Source organism: Canis lupus, chromosome 6 (assembly GCF_011100685.1).
Source record: "Canis lupus familiaris isolate Mischka breed German Shepherd chromosome 6, alternate assembly UU_Cfam_GSD_1.0, whole genome shotgun sequence".
NCBI classification, from domain to species: domain Eukaryota; kingdom Metazoa; phylum Chordata; class Mammalia; order Carnivora; family Canidae; genus Canis; species Canis lupus.
In genome coordinates this window covers 5,800,096-5,827,748 of record NC_049227.1, presented here as the reverse complement: position 1 = coordinate 5,827,748, position 27,653 = coordinate 5,800,096, and the positions used below count along the sequence as shown (strand labels likewise).

General features: G+C 53.6%; 1 protein-coding gene and 1 long non-coding RNA gene across 7 annotated transcripts in view; one reads left to right on the top strand and one right to left on the bottom strand.

Moving 5' to 3' along the window:
- The window catches only part of GTF2IRD1 (GTF2I repeat domain containing 1), a 111,035-nt gene extending 89,395 nt beyond the window's left edge, over positions 1 to 21,640 (top strand). For 2 of the 6 annotated variants that reach the window (XM_038539072.1, XM_038539071.1), the window contains 5 exons: positions 11,884 to 11,961; positions 13,809 to 14,001; positions 17,904 to 17,941; positions 20,137 to 20,270; positions 21,385 to 21,640. In XM_038539072.1, the coding sequence (XP_038395000.1) occupies positions 11,884 to 11,961; positions 13,809 to 14,001; positions 17,904 to 17,941; positions 20,137 to 20,270; positions 21,385 to 21,453 (512 nt within the window). In that variant the 3' untranslated portion in view covers positions 21,454 to 21,640. The other 4 variants (XM_038539068.1, XM_038539069.1, XM_038539070.1 and 1 more) reach the window with 3 other exon arrangements.
- LOC111096191 lies at positions 21,491 to 23,056 on the bottom strand. The gene is made up of 2 exons (XR_005360530.1): positions 22,841 to 23,056; positions 21,491 to 22,388 (listed from the first exon to the last, which is right to left on the bottom strand). It is a non-coding gene; the product is annotated as an uncharacterized LOC111096191 (long non-coding RNA).
- Positions 23,057 to 27,653: the final 4,597 nt, after the last annotated feature.

Sequence of the window (27,653 nt, the reverse complement as noted above, 5' to 3'; positions counted from 1 at the left end):
ACACCCTCGCGCCCGACGCTGTCACGCTCTGGAGAGCTCAAAATAAAACCCCTTTCTCGAGTTTCTAAAGATATCCCAGTTCCAGCGCCAGCCACATGTTTCTCCACTTAATTATCTCTGCTTTTCTTTGTTAATTAGGCTCCAGTCGCAGTCTCCCTGCTGCCTTCCCGGGAAGAGCTGGCATCTGCAGGGCGGGGCCCGGAGGCCTTGGGCAGGTGCCCAGCTGCCAGGCCGGCCTTGGCCCTCTGCCTCCTTTCTTCCAGGCAGGGCGGTGGGGGCCGCTGACCAGCGCCTTGTCGGGAGGCCCCTGCCTTTTCCTGGCCTGTGGCGACCCAGCAGGGTCGTGGCAGCCCTGCTGGTTGGGGAGGGGGACCCCGCGGTTCCTGAAGGTTGTTAGGACTGGGGACTCCACGGAAGGGGGGGCGCGGCTTCATGCTCCTGCCACATTCCAGAAAACCACATTGAAACCAGTTCTCCGGCTGGGACCACCCAAGCTCTCAGAAACAACCAATGCCTTTATAATTGGGCTGGAATTGAGATGGGAAGCGTCGCCACCAGGCACCACGTGCTGAACAGACGTTCTCGCTGGTGCAGAAATGCATCTCTGAGCCACAGGGGTGGAGGCATGGGCACTTAGGATGGTTCAGCCTGTGTGGTTTACTGGGTGGACTCCATCTTTCTCATGGCGGGGAGGTCTGGTGACGAAAGAGGCCTCCTGGTGGGAGGTGAGAGTAGGAGACAGGCAGTCCCATCCTTCTGAAGCCCTCAGCAAGCACGGGGACCAGATACTCCCATTTGGGAGCTCAGGTGCTGGGCAGTTCCAGGGCTGCAGTGAGGCCAGGGCACTAGGCTGGGTGCTGGGCTTTCGATCAACACCAATTGGAAAAAAACACAAACCCTGCCTCATGGAACTGACATATGGTGTGGGCGCAGAGAATAAGGCACAAAGCATAATAGTATGTTAGATGTGTGCTCAGGAGAAGCGGGCCAGCAGATGGTAGACGGGGTGTGTATTGTCGGGGGGTTGCATGTTAGCTAGGCCGTGGCCTGGGAGTACTTCGGGGTGTACTCAGGGGGTGGTAGTGAGCCGAGGAGCTAGGGAAGAGCAGTGCGTGCAAGGAAAACAACTGCAAAAGTTCACCTACCAGGGTGTCAGAGGAAGAAGGGGAGGACATGGTAGGGGAGGAGGTAGAAATGGGGAGAGAGAGCAGATTGTGTGAGGCTGGATCAGAACATTGGCTGTTGGGGCGCCTGGGTGGTGCAGTGGGTTAAGCGGCAAACTCTTGATTTTGGCTCAGATCATGATCTCAGGGTCATGGGATCGAGCCCCACGGTGGTCTCTGTGCTCAGTGTGGAGTCTGTTTGAGATTCTGTCTCTCTCTCTCTCTCAAAAAAAAAAAAAAAAAAAAACTAATAATAGTAAAAAGAACATTGACTTTTGCTCCCAGGTCAGTGGGAGCCAGTGCAGGCCTCTGAGCAGGGGAGAGAGGGAATCCAGTTCAGGATTGAACAGAATCCCTCTGGCTGCTGGGTGAGGATAGCCAGGCTAGAAGCACGAAGAGACAGGGTGGGGAGGCGCTAGTGACAATCCAGACTAGGCCTGGTGGTGCGGGCAGAAGTGGGAGGGCCGTGGGGAGTCAGGGGCTCCGGGTAGAGTTTGTAGTTAAGCCAACAGAATTTGCTGGTGTGGGCTATGAGTCAGAGGAGTGGTGTTTGACCTCAGGGATTCCAGCTGGGCTTCCAGAAGGATCGTGGTGCCGGTAGCTGAGACAGGGCTCGTGCAGGAGGAGCCAGCTGGGGAGGTGTGGGGAATCAGGCCCGTGGTTTGTGGGATGTTGAGTGCAGGGTGTCCCCTAGCAGCACTTCGATGCACAAGTGGGGGATCAGAGGTAGTATCAAATATAATGAAGTATAATTTGGGGAATCACGAGTATGTCGCTGGTTTCTAAAGCCCTAAAACTGGACATCCGGGTGGCTCAGTTAAGCATCTGCTTTGAGCTCAGGTCATGATCTCGGGGTCCTGGGATACAGCAGTGGTGGCTCCTCAGTAAAGCCCAGGCCCCCTCCACAGAGTTACAGATGCCACACAGATGGGGCAGGAGAAAAAGGTGTGCCCTGCCCACTCCAGAAAATAAGGCAGCCCCGAGTTCCCATTATGTGCTCTGTGCAACTGAGATGATGTCCCCGTGATGTCTCTGGTGGTTGGGAACAGGAAGAGTGACACCAGCAGAGGGTCCCCGGTTGCCAGGGGAAGGAGGATGGATTTGCCCCCACGGACAACGCAGAGTCCTCAGCAAGTTTTAAGCAAAAGGATGGCGGGGGTCCCCTAGACTCTTGATCTTGAGAATGATTGACGTGACTTGCAGAGCAGAGAACGCTCTTGGGGAGGCCAAGCGGGAAGTTCTTGCTGCAGAGAGCAAGTGAGATGAGCGGTTTGGAGGCCTAACTGGCCGTGGGGTGGGCCTGCCAGAAGTTCCTCTGGGAAAGTGGCCCTTGTGGTGACCATCTGCATTTGTGGGCGAGGGGGCCACATGGGGCTGGGACAGGTTTGAACCAAAGTGCCCCGATTTAGTGGCTTAAAGCAGCACAGATATTATTTTTCCCTGTAGAGTTGTAGAGCTAAGAAACCCCAGATGAGCCTTGCCAGGCTCGAATCAGGATGTCAGGGGCAGGTTCCCTCTGGAGGCTCTGAGGGCAGAACCTGTTGCCTTGTCTTTCCCAGCTTCTAGAAACCACCTGTGTTCCTCGGTCTGGGGAGGGCTTCACTCTGACCTCTGCTTTCACTGCCCCGACTCCTGCCTTCAACCTTCTTGCCTCCTTCTTAGAAGGACTCTCTAAATGTAAATGTGATTACATTTAGGACCCACTTTGGATGATCCAGGATAACCTCCCCATCTCAAGATCTTTACCTTAATCCCACCAGCCAGTGTCTGCCATCATGTAAAGAAAAGTCGCCACAGATTTGGGGAACTAGGATGGGAACAGTGTGGGGCCACTACTCAGCCTGCTCCTGGGTTGGAAGCAGCGACCAGGAGAGGACCCCAGAGAAGGAAACCCAGAGAGGAGGGAGACAGGTTGGAGGGAGCTGTGCAGAGGCTGTTTGGGGATGTGCAAAATCACAGGTGCTCCAGGAGGCAGTTGGAAATGTGGGTTTGGGGACTGGGGGTACAGAGAGGGGGAGAAAAAAACTGCAGTGTAGACAGAGTAGGAGAACCTGCTCTTTCTTCCCTCCCCCCACAAGTGGAAATAAGGTCCTGATAAGCAGTCAACAGGATCACAAGCCTGGGTTTTGAACACTCTGTCCTCCAGGCTGGACGGGAGAGGCTGCCGTGCCAGCTGGTTAGACATCTGGGGCAAGTCCCGGCCCCCACGTACTCACACTGTGTAACCCGGGCCAGGTAGCTGTCTGTGTGCCTCAGTTTCCTAGTCTGTAAAATGGAGGTGTTCACAAGGCCAGCCACAGAGGGTTGTTGGAAGGATTAAGTGAGCAAACCTATGCAGAGCTCGAAGAACAGTGCTTGACTTCTCTAACAAGCATGGCATGCCCGTGGTATTGGGCATCATTGCAGGTGCTAGGGCTTTAATCATGCACAGGTGAAAGCAGACAGGTGTCAGCCAACAGGGAGCAACCACACTCTGTGTTGGGCTGTAGCATGGGATGCTGTTGTGCAGTCACTGGATCGTGTTCTGGAAATCACCCCCGTACCCCCCCGGGGATGCAGCAGGACGTGCATTCTCTCTACCGCTGGCCTGTGCAAGTGCCCAGATCTGTCGTCTTTCCCAAGAGGGGCGCTGTCGTCCTGTGCATCATGCTTAGTACACAGCCTTCTGTGCCTGGCCGGTCATGGCCACAGTTCAGCCCAGGGCTTGGCCGGCCTTGGGGCAGTGACGTCAGTGACATCTGCTGTGTAGCTGGGACCTTGGAGGAAGGAATGGGAGCGGAGACAGAAGGAGGTGATTCCCCTTGGGAAGGGTCATGTGCATGGCTGGCACCAGGCAGGATTGCCTCTCCTGGGTGAACCCCCACAAGAAAACCTGGTGTTTGCCCTGCCAAGCCTGGCTGACAGGTTCAAGCCATAGGGCTGCAGGAGATTTTGTAAGAACACCCCAGAGGAGGTGCTGGGCCGTCCTCAATGGGAAAGCAGTACCCAGGGGTTAGAGAGACCACGTCTTAGTGTTAGCACCACTGATTATGGACCTTGTGGCCTTGGTGACGTTGAGTAGGCACCTTGACTCCTGTGAGCCTCAGTCTCCTTATCTGTAGAATGGGGACCATAGTACCTGGAGGTCAGGCTTGTTGTGAGGAGTGAAGGGCAGATTTCCAGGCACGGTTTCCGGTGGGCTTGTCATCAGCAGGTGTGAGATCTGCATCCCAGTGTCTGGCCACTGAGAGGGCAGTGGAAGGGCCTGGTAGCCCCAACACAGGACGCTCTAGCCAGAGAGCCCCATCAGCCATTGTTACGGCTCTTTGGGTGCAGCCTGTCAGCTAGAGGTCACAGAATTGGGCTCCAGGGAAGGGCAGGGAGCGCCTTTCCAGGGAAAGGAGATGGACTGATGTGGACACAGAGCCATGCCCGAGGAAACTCTGGGGGAGAAGGCTTGCTTTCTTCCCTCTGTTCTCCCCATCTCCTCTGGACCTCATGCATGGACCAGATCAGTCATGATCCATGGTTCAAGACCCACTCTGCCATTGTTCATCCCTGCATGTGACCATTGTTTGGTTGATTGATGTAATATTTATTTCATTTTGAAATAATTTTTAATTTCCAAAGAGTTGCAAAGATAGCATAGAGTCCCCAGATATGAGATAGAGTCCCCTTTGACCCACCTAGGGTCAGCAGAACCACGTGCCTTTGTCAACGCTAAGAATTTATCCCCAGGTACCTGGGTGACTCAGTCCATTGAGCGTCTGACTTCAACTCGGGTCATGATCTCAGGGTCCTGGAATTGAGCCCCAAGTCGGGCTTCCTGCTCAGCCGGGAATCTGCTTCCCCCTACTGCTCCCCCACTCATCCTTTCTCTCTCAAATGAAATTAATAACATCTTTTTAAAAAGAAAAAAAAAGGAACTTAATCTTGATCAGTACAACAAGATTAACTAAACTGCAGGCTTTATATTTAAATTCCGTGAGTTTCTCCACTAACATTTTTCACCTTCCAAAAGCCACTCTAGGTACTATGTTGCATGTAGCATGCATCTGTTTTTAAATATTTTATATAAAGAAAAAATAAAAATAAAAAAATAAAGATTTTGTTATCTATTTATTCATGATAGACACAGAGAGAGAGGCAGAGACACAGGCAGAGGGAGAAGCAGGTTCCCTACAGGGAGCCTGATGTGGGACCCGATCCCAGGACCCCGGGATCACGCCCTGGGCCAAAGGCAGATGCTCAACAGCTGAGATACCCAGGCGCCCCATGCATCCGTTTTTAGTCTTTCATTCGTATTCTTGCTCATTCGTCTACTTGTCAATGAATATTGCAGTGAATCCCGTGAGCCCACCACCCTCCGAGAATTAGAACACTCCAATAAGGTGCCCCCACCCCCATGCTCTCCCTCATCTTGCCCTCCTCTCTCCCCTTATCCGCGGTTTCGTTTTCCGAGCTTTGGCCACTCGCAGTCCACTGTGGTCCAGGAGCAGGGATTGTCCTCTTGATGGGTCATCAGGCCAATAGTAGCCTAACTCTGCATCCTGACGTCCACACCGCTCACATTCCTTCATTTCCCCACGCAGGCGTTTTATCCTCTCACATCATCACAAGAAGGGGAAGTACACTACAATCCGGTATTTTGACAGAGAAATAGACCACATTCCCACGACTTCTGTTACAATATGGTACAGTTAGAATTCTGTTTTGTTATTGTTCATCTCTTACAGGGCCTGATACTTTGTCATCGGTGTGTACGTCTAGGAAAAAACATCTAGTGCATATACAGTGGCCTGATTATGTGTGATTTGCCTAAACCAAAATGGTTTCCTTTCACTTGCTTTTTACTTTTTTTTTTTTAGATTTATTTATTTTAAAGAGGGGCCGGGTAGGGAGTGCAGAGGGAGAGGAGAGGGAGACTCTCAAGCAGACTCCCCGCTGAGCGTGGGGCCCCAGCCCACGGGGCTCGATCTCATGACTCGAGATCACAACCTGAGTGGAAACCAAGAGTCGGTCGCTTCACCGACCGAGCCACCCAGGCGGCCCCCGCTTTTTACTTCTCTAAGCAAGGTGTGTCCTCATGTGCCAGGTCTGGACTTGCTTTCCTCACTTGCCCTTATGTAATGCGGTGCTGGGCCGGCTGCCGGTCGCTGCTCCGTGGGGTTCCAGCGGGTGACCCTGCCACTCTGCCGTCCTCAGCTGCTTGGGTTGCTTCCGCGCCGTTCCTGTTAGGAAGAGTGCCCCTAGCACTCTTGACCGTACTTCCTTTGACACATGTAAGAAGTTTCTCTGGGGGGTGAGAGCCTCCACCCCACTGCCGCACATGCTTGGCCTCTGAGCCTCCGTTTCTCCGTCTCTAAAACAATGACGGAATTCCTGCTGCACCGAGGCAGGTGGAAAGGTAATGCTGAGCCCATCTTCTTTTTTGACGAAGGCCCAGAGCCAGGAAAGGAAGGTGTTGCTTGCAAGGTGCCCCCCACCAAGGGTGGGGGAGGGCACGAGGCAGCTATTCCAACCAGGTGGGGACCCCTGTGGAGACCCAGCCCAGGCCTGGAAGAGAGGAGGGGAGGGGATGTGTGGAAGCCCTGGGAGAGGGGAGAGGAGGAATCGGGCTCCTCCCTCTCCCCCCCCCCCCCCCCCCCCCGCCCCTCCTGCGCGCAGACACCAGTCTGAGCTGCCGACCTCAAGCTGGTGGAGAGGCCCGGGCTCTCGTACTTTGCCCTGGGAGAGGGCTGTGGAACCACTGCGGGCAGCTCCCCCGAGCCAGCTGGGTTCCACTGCGCACCTGGCTCTGCTAGGATTTAATAAGCTTGGTTGCTTTCTTCCCTCAGGCAAAACTGCCTTAATCCTGGGGCTAACAGACGGCGGATTAGAAGGGAGCAAATGAGAGCTACTGGGGCAGGCGGAGCCAGAGAGGAGACCAATAAACCGGAATAAGAGGAAGAGAGGCAGAAATGCCCACAGGGTGGGCCTGTCATCAAGGGTGTCGCTGCCCTGGGGGTAGGGGGTAAAGGTCCCTGGTGGGTGGGGGAGGGTCCTGAGGCCGACCCCCCCCCCCTTATCCCCGCCCCCTGCCCCACCGTGTGCTACATCAGAAAGAGCTATTTGATGCATTTGAGTCAATGGCCTGCCCCCAGATGGGTCCAGCAAACCAGGGGATTTGAGAGAATAAGCACCTGTTATCTGAAAGAGTCTCACATGTCAAGTTTAATTCCCCGAGCCTCCAGGATAACTGAAGCATTGATCTGCTAATAATGTCGGGGACAGCCTGACTCTGATGGTGGGAGGCCTTCAGCTGTTTTACATGTGACATCACGGGATCCTCCTGGGCAGGCCGGGATTCCCATCTGGGGGATGTGGAAACAGACCCAGAGAGGTTGAGTGACTCTCCAAACACCATATAGCATTAGGTGTAGAAAAATCGAGATAGCCTTGCAGTCTGCTGAGCCAGGGGCTCCCATGTCACCAGTCCTAGGCCCCCCTTTCTTCCCACTGCATACAGGTATCCAGGCGGATACACTGGGGGCACGCACACTCCACCTTGAGCCCTGACTGTGACCTCTCCAAATGGAGAACATTCTGAAATGTTTGCAGACACCAGTGTCCTTTATAGCCAGCCTGGGTTCAGGGGAGCTCAGGTAGGTCCCCCCCAGAATAGGTTTGGTGACTTGGGCCTCAAAGCAGTAAGACCAGCCCTGGGGACCATGCCAGGCACGGCCGTAATGTCGTCACTTGGTTCTCGTGGCCTTCTCTGTTGTGGTAGCGACTTTCCAAATGAGGAAATCCAGTGGTTTGGGGAATTGTTCAAGGTCACGAGCTAGCTGAGTGCAGTAAGTCAATCGGAGAAGGACAGTGTACGTTCTCATTCATTTGGGGAATATAAATAATAGTGAAAGGGAATAGAAGGGAAGGGAGAAGAAATGTGTGGGAAATATCAGAAAGGGAGACAGAACATAAAGACTCCTAACTCTGGGAAACGAACTAGGGGTGGTGGAAGGGAGGAGGGCGGGGGGTGGGGGTGAATGGGTGACGGGCACTGAGGGGGGCACCTGACGGGATGAGCACTGGGTGTTATTCTGTATGTTGGTAAATTGAACACCAATAAAAAATAAATTTATTTTAAAAAAAAAGGTCACGAGCTAATAACAGAGGTAGGATTTGAACCCAAGCTGTCAGCTCTCAGAGTAAACACTTAACTCCTGGCCATTGGGCTGCCCTTCAGACTGGGTTTATGGCTGAGGCCCCACAGGGCCCCAGTGACTGAGCTCTCTCCACCCCACCCCATGTCCTCTGAGGCAGTTTCCTGGTCGTTTATTGCCCGCAAGCAGACCAGACTCCGGGGGACCATTCCCCAGTGACCCAGCAGGCCTGGCCACACCCTCTCCAGCTGATGAGTGTGTGACAGTGGTGGCAGGAGCCTGGCTGTTGGGAAGGGGTCTCAGGACCTGCCCACAACCTACCCAGTGGGCCACTTGGCTGGGCCACCCAGGCCAACAGGGAGCATGGCTCTCCTGCTTGGGGCTGGAGCAGGGACACCACGCTGGGCAGGGGCGGGGGTTCTCCGCCCCTGTGGTCCGCCTTTACCACCCCACGTCTGCTTCCCTCTGAGCACCCAGACAGGCAGGGCTGTCTCCCCTCCAGCCCCAGCCAGAGCCTACCCTAGCCTGTTTCATTCAAAAACATGTCCTTTAAGAAAAATGTAACTCCCTTCCTTCAAATTAAATAAAAACAGAACAATAAAAATGTTTTTAAAATAATAAATAACTAATAAAAATGAAGAGTTAGGAGAGGCCAGGAGACACCCTTTCTGAGGCCTGGTGGTGTGCACACAGGATGTATTTACTACCCAGCAGCACCTAGCCCCCCAGCACCCTCCAGAGGTGTCAGGGACACTTCCCACTGCTACCAGCATCCCTCAGGCCGCCCAGGTCCCACTTTGCTGACATTTCACTGCTCCCACCATTTCCATCAGGACCCGACTGCTCTTCCTCTTTGCGACCCATGGTGTCACTCCTCCTTGATAGCCACAGCCTAGTCTGGGGGTGCTCTCCCCTCCCCCTCCAGACCAAGCAGGACTTAGACACTGATGTGTTTTTAGCACCCACAGGATGCCGGGAGCCCCAGCACAGAGGAGGCTGCATCCCATGGGTAGTGTGGCCATCACCTCTGGGAAGCCCTCCCTGATTCTCAGCTGGGTTAGAGTCCCCCCTATGTGCCCTGGACTGATAGTTATCAAGGCCAGTGGGTCACCACGTGTCACTCACCATCCCCTGCTTGGGACCAGGGCTGTCTTCTGTGGTCTGTGCTAAATGCCCAGGAACAACACCATATCCAGGCGGGATGGTCTTCGTGAAATATTTGTCCAAGACCAATATTGTGTCAGGACAGTGAACAGAAACACTGAGAGGGGACATTACACAACCCTCACGTGGCAGGGCTGGCACAAGCCTGGGTTTGTGGCTTCAGGTTCTGTGCCCTTCTGGAGCCTGGTGTGGCTTCTACCAAGGTGAGGCTCAGGCCTGCCCCATGTGTGCTTCTCTCTGTCCACGCAGCCGCCAGAGCCTCGAGGCCAGGGCAGGGTAGCAGAGACACACCTGCACACACAGGAGACCGCCGTGTCCCCAGCCACAGTGACCTCAGCGTACCGGGCTCGTCCTTGAGGTCCTGTGCACTGCCTGGCTTTGGGGAGAACAGCCCTGTTGGCCCTGCCCTGGGCCCTAGAAGAGACAGAGACTCAGGACTGTCAGCTGATAGGACAAGAGATTTAGAGGAAACATCCCGAAGATCAGCCCTTCTTTCCACAGACAGGGAGACCGAGCTCTTGGGGAACCCAGAGCTCTTGGTCAGACAGATGGACTATTCCAGGCACTTAGCAGCTGTGTGGTCTTGGGGAAGCTATTTAACCTCTCTGAGCCTCTGCATCCTCGGCTGTGGGGAGGGGTGGCCATGATGGTGCCCGGGCAAGCTGCCAGCAGAGCAAGTGACACTCATTAATGGGAATCCAGGCCGTCCTTCCCTGTCCTGTGGGGTGCCGCATGTCTCTTCGGAATCCCGGCCACCAGAGGAATCCCCGGTGGCAAGGGGGTGGGGTGGGTGTGGAAAACCTCTGCCGCCTCCCTGTGGCCCTGACCCCAGGACTGTGTCAGCTTGTCCACAGGACCTGGAAGAGGGTCAGGTAGATGCTTGTCAGTGTGGGGTCCTGGGGACCACCTGGAGGGCGATGTGGAAGGACGGCTCTACGTGGGGCCGAGTTCCGTGGCTTGGCCCGGCTGGTGGGGCCTTACTCCCCGAGAGGGGGACACACGAGGAGGACGTTGTGTGGGATGCGTGACGTGTGCAGGGTCTCGGGCACCCCGGGGGCCGGGTGGCCACGGTCGAAGGCTCTTCTGCAGGAAGTCCGAGACACGGCACATCTCGTTTCAGGGGAGCGTGGGCATGACCGGGACCAAGCCGGCCCGCCGGCCTTCGGGGGCCCAGGCAGCAGGGCAGGAGCCCCGGGAAGAAGGGCATCAGGCTGGGAGGGGGGCCCTCCCCTGGCGGTGGGTGCGTGGGGAGCGCTGGACACACACACACCCCCGAGGCCAGGGTCGTCCTGGGCGGCAGAGACGCGGCGCAGAGCCCAGCCCAGCCCGCTAGACGCAGCTCCTGACTTGGCCTCCAAAGCTGAACTGAGTTCTGTGAGATTTTCCACATTAACACAGGAGTTGTTTTTCTGCACAAACTCCTTCTGTCTGTCCTGCCCCGCGTCTCCCAGGCCCCTGGCTCCCGGCCTGCTTGCGCCCCACACCCACCCCTGTCTGCCCGCCTGCCCGGAGGCCCAGTCAACTCCCTCCCCAGCCCGGGGCAATAGCCTGCAGGCCCCTCTGCCCCCGGGACCCCTCCATCCTATCCACACCCTCTGCCTCCCCACTCCCCACAACCCCAAGCCTGGCCCAGGCCCCATCTCAGGGCTCACCTGACCTGCTGCTCCTTCAGACCGAGGATGGGAGCGAGGGGAGCCAAAGGTCCAAGAGCAGGTGCCCACAGAGGTCTGCCCTGGGCCCTGGGTGCAGAGGCTGCAGCCCCCAACACTCCCCCTGCATGCCTGACTCCCTGCTCACAAGCCTCAGGCTCAGGCCCTGCCAGGCAGCTGGAGCTAGTATCTGACAGCCCCGCTCAATCCTGCCAGCGCCCCTGGTACCACCTTGTGCATCAGCCCAGGTCCACAAACCGTGATCTTTCACCCTTTGGTGCCCTCGCTTGCGTTACTTCCTTCCACACCTTCCCAGCCCACCCCCATCCAGCAGAAGCTGCCTGCCTGCCTTCTGAGAGGACACTCAAACAGCCTCCCCCAGGAGGCTTGCCCAGATTTGCAGAGCGGGGCGGGGGGGGCACCCAGACTCCTGCCGCGTGTTGCTTGTCACACTCATGGCTGGACACTGTGTGTACCACCCCCAGTAGACTGGGGGTTCCTCCAAGGAGGCTCACTGCCTCTCCAGCCTCAGAGTGCTCCATGCCTGACATGGGTCGGAGGTAGGGGGTCCTGTGCTGGGGAAGTTGTTCAGAGAAGTAGGGATGGATGGGTTGATATAAACAGACAACCGGGGCCAGAAACACAGCTGCCTGATGATCATCTCGGTGGGCAGGGCTTGGCACGAAGGCTCCAACAGGTGAGGGTTGGGGATGCCATGCAGGAGCCCATCCAAGGGCCCATCTGGGTGCCACCCTTCACAGCCCCCCTGTCTTCCTCTTGTAGATGAAGATGACGCCAACAGACTAGGGGAGAAGGTGATCCTCCGCGAGCAGGTGAAGGAGCTCTTCAATGAGAAATACGGTCAGTGCATGAGGAGCAGGGCCCACGGGGCAGGGTGTGCGGGGCAGGGTGTGCGGGGCCGCCTTCCTTGGCTGCCCCTCCTTCCCTCTGCAGCCAACCTGGTCTCCTCCACTTCCCCCCAGCTGGCCTGCCTGCTTCCTGGGGACACAGCTACCCTGCCCATGACTGGTGGGAGCCTACCCGTCTGAGGAAGGGGAAAGAACCTGTCAGGAGCGCCCAGGGCAATGGTGGTGGTCAGCATCTCCACTCCTGTAGGGGTGGGCTGTGCGGCAGAGGCCATGCCCACTGCCAAGGGCAGGGCTCCTGCATCTGCCCAACACACACTGAGCTGTGGGGCAGGGTCCGATCCCTGCCCTCCTGGGGCTCAGAATCTGTGAAGGGAGGTGGACACAGAATAGGTAAGGGCCATGCGATGCTAGGTGAAGGCATCCTGGGTGCTCGGGCGCAGCCCAGGTGGGACAATTAATACAGTTACAGGGCACCTGACTGGCTCAGTGGGTAGAGCGTGCAACTCTTGATCTCAGGGTCTCAGCTTCAAGCCCCACATTAAGTATAGAGATTACTTAAAAATAAAATCTTTAAAATAAAATAAAATCTTAAGATAATAAATAATAATAATATGGTTACAGCCAAGTACAGTGGAGCTTTCTAGATCATTGAGCTGCCAGACTGTGTATGCTAGATACTTTGTATATGTTACATTTTATTTGTGATGAGTTTAGTATTATTTCCGTTTTGTTGCATGGAGACAGGCAGTGATAAAAAATATGTTTAAGTAGAATTTTGGAGAGTGATAAAGGAGAAGACAAAACTCAAAACCCCAGTAGCAGGACAAGGGGGGTTGCTGGGCATGGGTGGAGCAGGAAAGCCCCTGGGAAGATGGGACACATTAGCCCAGACCTAGTGTCAGGAGGGAACACACAGGCCATGAAAAGCTTGCCAGGCGGCCGGGACAGCTGGGTGACTGGACACCAGCTAGGAGGCCAGAGGGCCTGGAGTAAGCAGCTGGGGGAGGCCCCCGATGTGCAGGGAGGCCCAGGCAGGCCTAACGAGGAGTTGGGGTTTCACTTTGAGAGTGAGAAGCAACTCTGCTGGTGGTTGGGTGTTGGGGGGTTGTCCTTTTCACTTATTGTGAAATCAAAATTCAAACGTGTACAGATGCGGGAGGACAGCGTAGTGAGCCACCCCATCACCCAAAGCCAGCTCCTATGATCACTAGCATCTTGCCAATGTCACTTCTCTTTCCGTGTACACACTTCTAAATTTTTGAAAACAAACCCAAGACACCCTTTCATATCATCCATAAATATTTATTTTTTTTTAAATTTTTATTTATTTATGAGAGAGAGAGAGAGAGAGAGGCAGAGACACAGGCAGAGGGAGAAGCAGGCTCCATGCACCGGGAGCCCGATGTGGGATTCGATCCCGGGTCTCCAGGATCGCGCCCTGGGCCAAAGGCAGGCGCCAAACCGCTGCGCCACCCAGGGATCCCCATCCATAAATATTTAAGTAAGAACTTTGTATTTTTTCTAACATGATAGTAGATTTTAGGCAGACATCCTCATTTGTCAGTTCCAGGTATGCACACTTCACAAATCAGGCACATGTGAAATCATTGCACCAGGCACGTGTGGAAGCATCTGTTTTAATGGTCAGCACTGGGCATTAGATTTTTACTCTGCTAAGTGGATTTTTAAAAAGGGTGTGTGTGTGTTTTGATTTTTTAAGCTCTAGTACAGTGGCTGCTGAGCTAGAATGTGCCAGGATCCAGCCCTTTCCCTAGAGGGCTTACTTAGCTTCTAACCTGGGGACAACTTCTCCTTGCGCTGACCCACTGTGTCCTGTAGGTGAGGCCCTGGGGCTGAACCGGCCCGTGCTGGTACCTTATAAACTGATCCGGGACAGCCCTGACGCCGTTGAGGTCACGGGCCTGCCTGACGATATCCCCTTCCGGAACCCCAACACGTATGACATCCACCGGCTGGAGAAGATCCTGAAGGCCCGGGAGCACGTGCGCATGGTCATCATCAACCAGCTCCAGTGAGTGCCCCAGTGCCCAGGGTGGGGTGGGCAGAGTGGGCAAGGGCCATGGGAAGAAGACTGCTTGCATCCGGTCGGGAAGTTCCCAAAGCAGGTGCAGCCAGGAGACGAGAGAGACAGACACAGATAGGCAGGCAAGTGCCTCCTGCTTGCACGGAATCTAGGAGACAAGCTAGCTTAACAGTCTCATCTTAGATATGCGGAAACGGGGGGGCACCTGCGTGAGTCAGTTAAGCATCTGACTACAGCTCAGGTCATGATCTCCGGGTCCTGGGATTGAGTCCTGTATTGGGCTCCCTGCTCAGTGGTGAGCCTGCTTCTCCCTCCCCCTTTGCTGTTCCCCCCTGCTTGTGCTTTCTTTCTCTCTGTCAAATAAATAAAATCTTTTCTTTTAAGATTTTTTTTTTTAGGATTTTATTTATTTATTCATGAGAGACACAGAGAGGCAGAGACAGAGGCAAAGGGAGAAGGAGGCTCTCTGTGTGCAGCCCGATGCAGGACTCAATCTCAGGTCCCCGGATCATGACTTGAGCCAAAGGCAGATGCTTAACCACTGAGCCACCCAGATGCCCCAATAAAGAAAATCTTAAAAAACAACAACAACAACAACAACACATAAACATAAGGAAACTGATACCCAGAGTGAGGAAAGGGCTGGTGTAAGTCATGGTGGGTCAGCTGGAACGCAAACCCAGCTATCTTACTCCATCCAAGTCCCTGTAACACAATACGACACACCAGACACACGAGGTGGTTTATAAACAACACGCATTTGCCTCTCACAGTTCTGGAGGCTGGGAAGTCCAAGATCAAGGTGGTGACAGATTCAGGGCCAGGAGAGGACCTGCTTCCTAGTTCCTAGACAACCATCTCGCACGAGTCCTCACATGTTAGAAGGGGTGAGGGAGGGGCTCTTGGGGGTTCAGTCAGTTAAGCATCCAACTATTGGCTTCAGCTCAGGTCATGATCTTCGGGTCGTGGGATTGAGCCCTGAGTAGAGTCTGGTTCTGTGCTCAGTGAGGAGTCTGCTTGAGGATTCTCTCCCTCTGCCCCTCTCCCTGCTCATGAGCACGTTCCTCTAATAAATAGATCTTAGAAGAAGAAAAAGAAGAAGGTGCAAGGGAGCTCTCTGGGGCTTCTTTTCTGAGGGTACTATCTCCTTCTAAGGGCTTCTCCCTCCTGACCTCATCTCTCCCAAAGGCCCCACCTCCCAATATTGCATCGGGATTAGGTTCCCACATACAAATTTGGGGTGTGGAGAGGACACAGACTTTCAGTCTATAGCTCCAGGTGTTCTGATTCTAGCCCCTTCCTGCTCAGACACACAGCCCCAACATTCATGGGTGTTTGGCTTTTTCTAACTATACCATTAATTTTTACCCATTTCAATATATTCATAAAATAATATTTAGTACTCCCATCATCCAGAGATAACTGCCACCATGTATCCTTATGGTCTTTTTTTAAAAGTACAATAGTTTATTAGATTATTTTTAGGGGCACCTGGCTGGCTCAATGCAATGCTTCATCTAAAGTTTGTCGGTTTGGGCTCCACATTGGGTGTAGAGATTACTTTAAAAATAAAAAAAATTAAAAAAAATTAACACAAATAAAAATAAATCACACCATAGTTGCTATGACTATAGTTAATAATAGTTTATTGCACATTTGGAAGTTGCTAAGAAAGTAGATCTTAAAAATCATCAGAAGAAAAAAAGATTTTGTGGGGTGTCTTGCTGGTTCAGTCGGTAGATCATGTGATTTTTTTTTTTAAGATTTTATTTATTTATTCATAGAGACACAGAGAGAGAGAGAGGCAGAGACACAGGCAGAGGGAGAAGCAGGCTCCATGCAGGGAGCCCGACATGGGACTCGATCCAGGGTTCCCAGGATCACGCCCTGGGCTGCAGGCGGCGCCAAACCGCTGCGCCACCGGGGCTGCCCAATCATGTGATTTTTAATCTCACGGTTGTGAGTTTAAGCCCCACATGGGTGTAGAGAGTACTTAAAATCTTAAAAAATAAAAAAAGAATTTGTAACAATGTATGGTGACAGATATTAACCAGACTTACGTGGTGATTTCACAGTATATACAAATACTGAATCATTATGTTGCACACCTGAAACTACTATGATGTCATATATCAATTATACCTCAATAAAGGGGTGCCTGGGTGGCTCAGTCAGTTAAGCATTTGCATTTAGCTCAAGTCATGATCCCAGAGTCCTGGGATCGGGTCCTGAGTCAGGCTTTCTGCTCAGCTGGAAGCCTGCCTGTGCCCATCTCCCTGCCTCTGGCTTGTGCTCACTCTCATGTGCTCCCTCTCTCAGATAAATAAAGTCTTTAAAAAAAATTATACCTCGATAAAAAGAAAATACAGCAAACTTGAAAACACAAAAACATTTCTTGGAAACTTTTCTTGTTTCCAAGAAAAAAAGGAGATAACCATAACTAACTCTCCTCTTTAAGGCTAACACCGTGTGATGCATTGATTTCGAACTTTTTCCCCTACTCACATTTTCTATTCAATTTTACATAAGATTTTTTTTTTTAAGATTTTATTTATTTATTAGAGAGCACTTGAGCGAGCAGGGGGGAGGGGCAGAGCAACTTGCTGTTTCTCATCTGGCTTTTTTTTTTAAAAGAATTTTTAAAATATATTATTATTATTATTTTTTTTTTTTTTTTTTTTTTTTTTTTTATTTTTTTTTTTTAATTTTTTATTTTTTTATTTATGATAGTCACACAGAGAGAGACAGAGAGAGAGGCAGAGACATAGGCAGAGGGAGAAGCAGGCTCCATGCACTGGGAGCCCGACGTGGGATTTGATCCCGGGTCTCCAGGATCACGCCCTGGGCCAAAGGCAGGCGCTAAACCGCTGCGCCACCCAGGGATCCCTATTATTATTATTTTAAGATTTATTTCTTTTATTCAGAGAGAGAGAGAGAGACTAGAGGCAGAGACACAGGCAGAGGGAGAAGCAGGCTCCATGCAGGGAGCCCGACATGGGACTCGATCCCGGGTCTCCAGGATCACACCCTAGGCTGCAGGCAGCGCCAAATGGCTGCGCCACCGGGGCTGCCCCCCCCCCTTTTTTTTTTTTTAATATTATTTATTTATTTATTTATTTATTCATGAGACACACAGAGAGAGACAGAGACATAGGCAGAGGGAGAAGCAGGCTCCCTGTGGGGAACCTGATGTGGGACTCAATCCCAGGACCCTGGGATCACGCCCTGAGCCGAAGGCAGACACTCAACCACTGAGCCACCCAGGCGCCCTCTCGTCTGGCTGTCTTGTACATGCTCGAACATTATCCACATCCTTCATGATTCCCTTTGGTGACTGACCCATCATCTGAATAGATGGACCATAATGTCCTCTACTGATGGACGCTTAGGCTGCATCTCATTTGGGAGGGGGGGTTTGTATAAATAATGCTAAAAGTAAAATAATAAAATTATAACTAAAAGATATATAAAAATAGTATTTTGATGAATATACATTTATCTAAATCCAGGCACACATTTTTTTTTTAATTGATTTATTTAAGTCATCTCTACACCCAACAGGGGGCTCAAATTCATGACCCTAAGATCAAGAGCCTCATGCTTGACCAACTGAGCCAGCCAGGCACCCTGGGCACATATTTCTGATCACTTGGTCAGGTGACACTGTCAATTTCTAGACCAGGAACCCAGCAGCGGAGGGGCAGCTGGCCTGGCAGGACACTGCATGGTCTCAGGGGTGCTCACCATTTCCATCCGGGTCTTAGCTGGCACTCCAGTGGCAGCCACAGCCTCTCATCTCATGAGAGGTGTCATCCACATTCAGGGGGCAGGTGAGAAGAAAGAGAGGAAGCCCCATTTTCTAACTGCCACCTCCTTTCTTTCTGTTTTAGACCTTTCACAGAAATCTGCAATGATGCCAAGGTGCCAGGTAAGGTGGAGACTGAAGAGACCACCTCACTGCCTCTTGGGGACCAGGTCTGTGGGCAGATCTGGCCCAGGTGGCATGTGATAGGTAGCTGACCACCCTGAGGAAGTATAGTGCCCTCTGCCCAGTACGTCCACAGGGAGCCTGAGACTTCCCCCTGCAGGCCAGTGTCCCTGGAAGGCCCCAGGGAGCCTGCAGGTGTCCGTCAAGGGGGGACCCTGCTATAGCACAGCTGAGTGTGTCACCTCAGCTAGGGATGATGGGAGCAGGCCAGAGCCAGGAGGAGAGGACAGTAGGTGGGATCATAGAAGCCACCTGGGGAGGACAGGGACAATACCAGCAGAGGGGGCAGGCCGAGTGGCTGAGATGGGCTGGGCATAGGGGATACCCCACCATTCTCCCTGCATTTGCAGAACACACACCTGCACCAGACATTGTCTCTTAGAACCTATGAGTTCACAGGAAGCTGGGAGACCGTCTGGTATGATGGTTCTGCCTGAGAAGATGTACCCTGGGGATGGGGGGGTGTTTCCCTGGGTGGGTGATTTGGAGGCATACCACTGATTAAAATACACAGATATAGTCCCAAACACATTGCGCGGCTGGAAAGCTGAAGCCCGGAGAGGGAAGGGGGGTTAGCAGGGCCACAAGGAGACTTGGTGGCCACCTTGAGCCATCCATCTAAGCTGCAGTCCCAGCAAGTGCCCAGTGGGCACTGTGATGAGCCCCCATCCTGGCCTGAGACCCAAGGCCCCACCTCTAGAATGGGCCTAGGGTGGCACAGCCCAACCAGGAGCCCCCTCCCTCTGTCCTGCACTGGTCACACCAGATTTGTAGTAGGGAGGTGACAGGTTTGGGAGCTGTTCTAGGTCAAAGGCAGAGGGGAGAAGACTCTGCTGAGGCCTCGGGAGGAGAGTTTAGGACAAATGCTCGGAGCACAGATGCCATAACTTGCATCCACCACTCCACCAAGGCCATCTTTGGGGTCTTAGAGTGACCCCAGGTTGGCCATGGCCCTTGGCCAGCACCTCTGCCTTCATTGTTCATGTGAGACCTCCTACAAAAATCCCTTGTCTCTGGCCCATTCCCTGAGCTCCTTCTGCCCTGAGTCTTCTGTTTCCCAGGATGTCTGTTTATGCCATGTCACAGACCCCCCAGCCTCTGATTTGTCTCCGCCAGTTGGACAAACAGCCACTTCATGGGCCCACCCAGTGTTCATACTGTGTTATCACAACCCTTCTGGTGTCTACTCAGTGAGCTGGCCGCTCAGTCAAGCACCAAACCCTACTTGTGTGACACACAGTTGCAAATCTTTTCCAAGTCTCTTATATTCATATCAATTTAATTCTGCAGCCACAGAACACCTGCTGAGTCCTGCCCTGTGCTGGGCTCTTTCATACACATAATCTCCTTTGAGTCTCACATCACACTGTTTTCCCCATTTGGCTCAGAGAGGTTAATGCTAGAGAGCTAGCATTGGCGGTAATGGAATTTGAATCTAGGACTTTCGATTGTAAAGCACAGTCTCTTTCCACGGGGACACTGCCTGCTGTGAACTGCTGTACTTGTGAACTGTCATTTGTCACAGCATTATCCACAGTTAACAATAGCGACAGTACAGATACTAGTTCTTGATTGTTAAGTAGATCTGGAGGCCCAGGCAGGTCACCCACGGGAGCCTCCCAGCAACCCTGCAGGATCTGACTCATATTTCATCTGAGAGGAAATGAAGGACAAGGGCCAAGTAACTTGAAGTGACTTTCTCCAAGGCCCGAGGCCGAGCCCTTCCCTGTGGGATGCTAGGCCCTGGGAGTTCCAGGGAGGCCTGACCCCATAGGGTGGTCTGGGGATGGTATGGTCTCGGGGATGGTATCAGGAAGACCTGGGCCTGAACTGAGCCCACTTGGGAGGCACACCTGGGGCATGAGGTTTGTGTTAGCAAAGGCAGGCAGATGACCACTGGGCTGTGGGGCCCAGCTAAGGCAGGAGGTTGGAGGGATGGGCCTTGGCCACCCCAGGGTGGGGGGAGCGGCAGGGAGGTCTGGAGCCTTGAATGCCGAGAAGAGGACTTGAAACATGAAAATAAAAGCCTTTTCTGGGTTTAAAAAAAAAAAGCCTTCTCCAGGGGGGTTCAAAGGGGGTTCAGAGCGCAGACACAGCAGCCGGCATGAGATGTCAACAGCCTTTTCTCCCACCAGCCAAAGACAGCAGCATTCCCAAGCGCAAGAGAAAGAGGGTTTCTGAAGGGAACTCCTTCTCCTCCTCCTCGTCTTCCTCCTCCTCATCCTCTAACCCGGAGTCCGTGGCATCCACCAACCAGATCTCACTCGTGGTAAAGTTGCACAGATCCGGACCTGACCGCCCTGCTCTTTGGCCTTCACCCTGCGCTTGGGCCGGGCCGTCTGCTCTGGGACATGGGTTTGGGGTGCAGGGAGGCACTAAGCTCTGAGTGGGGCTCCTTGGCCTCAGGGTTGCACACCCATCTGCCGGACCTACTGGAGAGGTAGCCCAGGCCTGTCATCGGGCTGCTCACGTGCACCTGGGCAGGAAGCCACACCCCCACTGGGCATGTGGGCAAGCCGAAGCTGGGAGAGGGTAGGGGACTCCCCTGGGCGGTGCCAGAGCAGTACCCAGAGCTGACTCTCAGGTTCCTGGGTTGCCAGATGCTAAGTTAATCTCTGTGCTCATATCATGCGCCCTGGGCCTCACCACAGCCCTGTGAGGTGTGGGTGTTACCCACAGGGTACGGAGGAGGGAAACAAGGGTCAAGGGCTGGTTGACTGTGGCCTCACTGTGGTCAGCGGTGGTGGATGGATGGCCCACCTGCAAGCTCCTCCTATCCTGCCATGTGGTTGGATTGGGTTCTCTCCCATCCAAGAGAAGAGCTCATTTTAGGGGCACACATACTTGCCAGTTCTTTCTTATCTCAAAATACTAGCTTTGAAATCCTGAGTCCAGTGGGGAGAATGCTGGAGCACATTTGAAAATGATTTGGGGATTTATTTTTGACCGTGCCTCCCTCTAACCCCTTTCCTAGGAAACCCCAAAGTTCAGGCTGTACCTTTCTCCCCACCACGAGTGCCTATAGGGGGTCCCTAGTTCTTCCCACATCCAAGAGACAGGACTCTTTGGAGCATAAGCCCTGGAGAGGGCTGAGTTTGTGGGGGTGACCACCTGGGAGTGTTCAGAGCCACTCCTCAATCCCATCTGGTCCACATGAGTAGTGCCTGGGACAGGTGGGAACAGGTCAGAAGGCCCCAGCCCAGGCTCCATGGCCACTGGTGGACTGTGTGACCTTGGACAGGTCACATCCCCTCCCTGGACCTCCAGCCGCCTCAGAGTGAATAGCATCTGAGAAGGCCCTTCCGAAAGCAGAGCTAAGTGGTCTGGCGTTCTTTCCGTGTCATCTGGAGTCCTAACCCAGACCATTTGTCCCCTCTCTCTAGCAATGGCCAATGTACATGGTGGACTATGCCGGCCTGAACGTGCAGCTCCCAGGACCTCTGAATTACTAGACCTCAATGCTGAAATCAGGACCTCACTCAGAAAGACTAAAGGAAATGTAATTTATGTACAAAGTGTATATTCGGATATGTATCGATGCCTTTTAGTTTTTCCAATGATTTTTACACTATATTCCTGCCACCACGGCCTTTTTAAATAAGTAAAAAAAAAAAAAAAAAAAAAAATTGCGCTTGCTTATAACTTTTGAGTTTTCTCGTTTGGAATTACAACTGCGGCTGTCACTGGGACAAGGTCAGGAAACACAGCTCAGATGACCCACCAAGGTCCCCCCACCATTCCTTGCCAAAGCAGAGGCAGTGTCCCTGTCCCCCACTGGGTCCTGGTGTCTGGGGCTGACTTCTCGTATTTCTCTCTCTGCTGCTGGGGCCACATGACCTCCGGATGAAGGTGCCATGTAAGGGCAGGTGGCACACTGACCCCCTGGCCTTGGGGAGTGCACAGGGTGGCAACAGGGGTCTGTCGTGCTGAGTAACAGGTGAAGTCTAAGGTATTAAATATAATCGTCAAGGCTGGGATCTCCATGGCTGGAGAGAAGGTGGCTTGGCGAAGGGACTCTGCTTTGGGGCTGAAGGGGGGGGTGGGATTTTTGATAAAGTTCAGGGCATCTGAGCAGCAGTGATGGGTCACAGCTGTGTCTCAGAAAGGCCACTCTGGTGGCAGGTCAGAAGATGAAGGAAGGGGACAGATCAAAAGGGCCTGGCACCGGGCTGCTCGGCCCATTCACGTGGGGTGGGGAAGGCAGGCAACCCTGGGAGCACAAGGCAGGGTGACCTCAGCACCGAATCCAGGACCATCTCTGAAGAGGAGACTTAAAGAGCACAGTCGGGGTTGGCAAGGGCAAAGCTGAATGGTGTTCTAGGAGAGCCGCTTGTGCCAAGGCTGGGAGGCTGCCCGAGACCTTGGGCGTTCCAGGAACAGAGAGTGCCTGGAGGCAAGATGAGGGATCAGTGGGAATGCCCAGTGGGCTGTGCGCTGCACCCCACACAGGGAGCCAGGTTGAAGGGGTGAGTGCAGCAGGAATGCAGCCTGGGTTCTTCAGCTGAGCCATGCACCCTGGGGCCAGCCTGCACCCCTTTTTTCTGCTGGCCTTGTGGGCCAGGAAGAGGCAGCCTGGGGGGGCCACCACTGGATCTGCATTATGGAAGGGCCCACCTTCCAGCAGGGAGTGCCTTGGAGGGCGGTGAGGAAGGAAGGAGAAGCTGGGAGACCACACCGGAGGCTCCTGTAGGGGCTCCAGGAGAGCTGGCCCCGGATCCAGCCAGGTGGAGCAGAACAAGGTCAGCCAGCAGGACTCGGAAGTCCATTGGACAGGCAGGCCGGGGCATGGAGGGGTCAGGGTGACCACAGGGGCAAGCCAAGGGCCAGAAGCGGGCCTACCACTTGGAGGAGCTGCGCTGTGACTCAGCCAATTAAGTGATCAAAACCGGCCAGGAGCGTCTGCCAACCCCCAGGGTCAGCCCGGTGCCCAGAGCGCAGCGCCCGGAGGGGAGGCCCCGTCCGGCCCGGACTCCGCTCGTCCTGGAAAGATGCCAGAAGCCAGAAGCCCAGAAGCCGCAAGGCTGGCTCGCGGCGCCCAAACCGCTCCCCCGTCTGCTGCTGCCACCGCCTCGCTGCCTCGTCCCCGCGCCCCGGGACCCGGGGGCCCACGAGGGCTCCGCGCCGCACCCTCAGACCCCTGCCCCTCCTGCGCAGGCTCAGGGCCGGGGCGCCCCCACAGCCCCCACCGCCGGCAGGGGCAGAGACTGGACTAGAAGGCAAGCTTGCGTCTGCCCCCGGCCCCTGGAGGGAGGCCGCCCTCCCGCGCTCCATCCATCCCGGCTGCCCGTTAGACGCCTCGGAGGCTCTTCCGGCCCCCCTAGACCTGCGCGCCAGCTGCTCGGCCCGGCGGGGGACCCTCTCCTCCACTCTCGTCCCCTGCCTCCCACCCTCCCCTCCTCCTCCACCGCGGCCACCGAGCGGGAGCGCCGGCCCCCGCCGCCCCGCAGCCCGCCCCCGGCCCCCGCCGCCCCCGCAGCCCGCCCCCGGCCCCCGCCGCCCCGCAGCCCGCCCCGGCCGCCTGGCGCCTCCCGGTCGCCTAGAGACGAGCCCCGCCCCGCCCGCGGCCGGAAGTGGGTCCTGCCCCGAGGGGCGGCAGCGCGGGGGGCGGGGCGCCCGGGGAGGGCCCGGGAAGCGCGCGGCGGCCGGCGGAGCCTCCCGCGCCCGTCCGCCTGCGCCGCGCCTCACCGCGCCGGGCCCACTGGGCAGTTAAGCCGGCTGTGCAGCGCGGCCCCGCGCCCTGGGGCCCGACCCCATCGCGTCAAAGCAGGAGGGTGCCCCCCGCACACCGCCCTGAAGCCAGGGGCGGCCTGGGCCCGTTCCCGTGCCGGGAGCCCTGCGCTCTGGGCGGCGCGTGCCTGGGCCGCCGGCTGCCCGCAGCCCCTGGGGATGCCTTCCCCTTCCCCGCTCGCAGCCCTGCTTCCTGCAGCAGAGCCCAGATGCTGTTTATGCAACCTCTCCAGAATCTCAGTGCACTGTACTTTTTAAAGTGATTTGATTCAAAGCACTCATTCTTTAATTAAAGTTCATTTAGCTGCCATCTGTCTGGGTTCAAAATGGCTTCGTGTTTTGCAACTCTAAATGAGGATTGTTATTGGATTTGTAAACACATCCACCAAAAAAAAAATCACAAAACATTTTCAAAAGTAATAAATGAGGAATGTGCAGAAGGAGTGTTAGGATCTGCATCTTAAACATCCTAATTGCCGGGGAATGTATTCTGGTGGGTACATAATCATTTTATATACAAATCTTTGTACAAAAATCTGGTATCAGTGAAAAGATCAAGATTATAGAAAATGCTGGAATTATATCTGATTGAAAACAGTAATAAAGCAATAATCAACGCTGAGACAAAGCTAGGGTGAGGCGGGAGGGGAACTGAGGGAGGGGTGGCTCTCAGGCACCTGCTCCCCTGCAGCCAGCCTCCTTCACAGCCCAGGTGCACCCCTTCTGCTAAAAAGGAGGTGAGCCGGAGCTCCAGTGGCAGGGATTCCCTATAGCCCTGCAAGGGGCCTTCTTTTAAGGAGTCAAGACCTTATAGGGCACCTGGCAGGCTAAGTCCATAAAGCCTGGTGACTCTTGATCTCAAGTTTCTGAGTTCAAGCCTCATGTTGGGCATAGAGATTACTTAAAAATAAATTTATTTTTTTAAAGATTTCTTTATTTGGGGACATCTGGGTGGCTTAGTGGTTGAGCATCTGACTTCTGCTCAGGTCATGATCCCAGAGTCCTGCGATCAAGTCCCTCATCTGGCTCCCTGCAGGGAGACTGCTTCTCCCTCTGCCTGTGTCTCTGCCTGTCTCCGTGTGTCTCTCACGAATAAATAAATAAAATCTAACATCAACAAAAGAGAAAAGGTGTACTTATTGGGACACTGGGTGGCTCAGTCGTTTGGGTGTCTGCCTTAGGCTTGGATCATGATCTCAGGGTCCTGGGATAGAGTCCCACATAGGCCTCCCTGCTCAGTAAGGAGTCTGTTTCTCCCTCTGCCTCTGCCTCTCTGCCCTGCTTGTGCTCTCTCCCTCTCACTCGAATAAATAAATGAAATCTTTCAAAAATTAATTAAAAATCTATTTATTTATTTATTTATTTATTTATTTATTTATTTGAGAGAGAGGAAGCACAAGTGGGAGTGGCAGCAGGAGATTGAGAGAGACTCTCAAGCAGACTCTGCACCTGAGCATGGAGCCTGATGCAGGGGTTAGTCTCACCAACCTGAGATCACCACTGGAGCCAAAACCAAGAGTCAGGTGCTTAACCGACTACACCACCAAGGCACCCCAAAAGTAAAAATAAAATTTTTAAAAGGTTTTATTTATTTATTCATGACAGACACACACAGAGAGAGAGAGAGAAAGAGGCAGAGACACAGGCAGGGGGAGAAGCAGGCTCCATGCAGGGAGCCCGACATGGGACTCAATCCCAGGTTCCCAGGATCACACCCTGGGCTGAAGGCGATGCTAACCCGCTGAGCCACCCGGGTTGCCCAATAAAAATAAAATTTTAAAAAATTATTGAAGGTTGTTTACTAAGCCCAACGATGCAAATTCTCTGCCCTCCCACCTGGCCCAGCCAGAGAAGAGAAAAGATGGAGAGGGAAAGTAGCCTTTTTTTTTTTTTTTTTTTAATACTTCATGTGGTGGCCCAATGAAAGGGGAAATACTCTTCAGAAAAAGTAATAATGATTTTTCGGTGGGGAACCTGAGGCACAAGATCAGTAGAAGAGCAGGGCTGGAGGCGAGTCTCAGGGTAGCCAGCTCTCTCAGGATGCACTGCCCTTGTCGAAAATATCTATCCTGGATGATATCTGATGATACGAAGGGGGATGTGGGGAGAAGCTAGGTGTGGGTTAAAACAGAACCCAACTGCCCTAAGGCTCTGTGCATGATTTGGTCTCTGCCCCATGCATCCTCAGATGTCATCTTTGGGGCTGTCTGCACATTGGGTTAGGAGTCCTTCTTCCTTCCCAGCTCAACGTAGCACTTCCTTCCAGCTTTACCTTTTTTTTTTTTTTTTAATCCCCAAAGATGACTATAACATCTTTAGAGTGGGGGAAGTTTTACTTTATTTATTTTTTATTATTATTTTATTTATTTATTCATGAGAGACACAGAGAGGAGGCAGAGACACAGGGAGAGGGAGAAGCAGGCTCCCTGTGGGGAGCCCGATGCAGGACTCCATCCCAGGATGGAGATCATGACCTGAGCCAAAGGCAGATCCTCAACCACTGAGCCACCCAGGCACCCCCCAGCTTTACCTTTCACTGAGAAGTCTCCACCTCAGAGGCCTTTCCAGAACACCCAGCAGATGCTCCCCCTCAGCACATAATTTTTAAGTTTTATCTCCTTTTTATCAAATCACATTATTACTACCATGTGTCCTAGTTTATTCTTGGGCAGTCATTTTCTGGCTGTCTTCCCCGCTTTGAGCATTACGATGGCAGGGATGGTGTCGAGCCAGCTCACCATCCTACCCTTGTACTTACCCCAGAGCCTCAGCCATTGCCTGTTCTGCTCAGTGGGAGCCGCAGGGATGCATGAATCCATCACATTCATCCCTGCTGGTAGCAGAACCTGGATGATCCCTTAGCTCTACGTCCTCCTTCCATGTGACTCCAGTAATCTTGCTCCCACCTTACCTCCCCCACCCCAGGATCCATTATGGAGGAACCATGAACTGTGCCTCTGTCTGTTCTTCCACCACTAAAACTTGCTGTTTATTTCTGGCCAAGTGTTTGGACTCCAGAAGCCCTCGATTTCACACCGATGGCCCTGCAATACCCCACGTGGTGCAGGTGATGGGATTCAGGAGAAACACTAGGTGCCAGAAGAGGCAAAGGAGGCCACTCTAAGAGGCATGGAAAGCACTCTGCCTTGCTCACACTTTTGCAGATTGTTGTCAAAATGCCACTATGGGGGCGCGTGGGTGGCTCAGTGGTTGAACGTCGGCCTTCAGCTCAGATCGTGATCCCGGGGTTCCTGGGATTGAGTCCTGCATCGGGCTCCCCACAGGGAGCCTGCTTCTGCCTCTGCCTGTGTCTCTGCTTCTCTCTCTCTGTCTCTCATGAATAAATAAAATACTTTTTTAAAAAATGCTGCTATGGGGCAGCCCCGGTGGCGCAGAGGTTTAGCGCTGCCTTCAGCCTGGGGCATGATCCCAGAGGCCGGGGATGGAGTCCAGTGTTGGGCTCCCTGCATGGAGCCTGCTTCTCCCTCTGCCTGTGTCTCTGCCTCTCCCTCCCTCTCCCTCTTTCTCTCTCTCTCTCTCTCTCTGTCTTTCATGAATAAATAAATAAAATTTTAAAAAATTAAAAATAAATGCTGCTATGTACTAAATGTTTACAATGTCACAGCCATTAGGCAAGATTTTGTGTACACTATTAATCCTCACTGCCCTGCAAAGTAAAGAGTATTTCTTCCTTCCATAGATGAAGGACCTGAGGTCCAGGAAGCTCAGGGCTAGCTCCGGGGTTACACAACCAGAACAAATTAAGCACTAAGCCAGGATTCAAAGCAAAGATTCAAGGAGCGCCTGGCTGGCTCAGTCAGAGGAGCGTGTGACTTGATCTCCCTGTCGTGAGTTCGAGCCCCACATGGGGTGTAGTGATTACTTAAATAAAGAAATAAATAGGGTCGCCTGGGTGGTTCAGTAG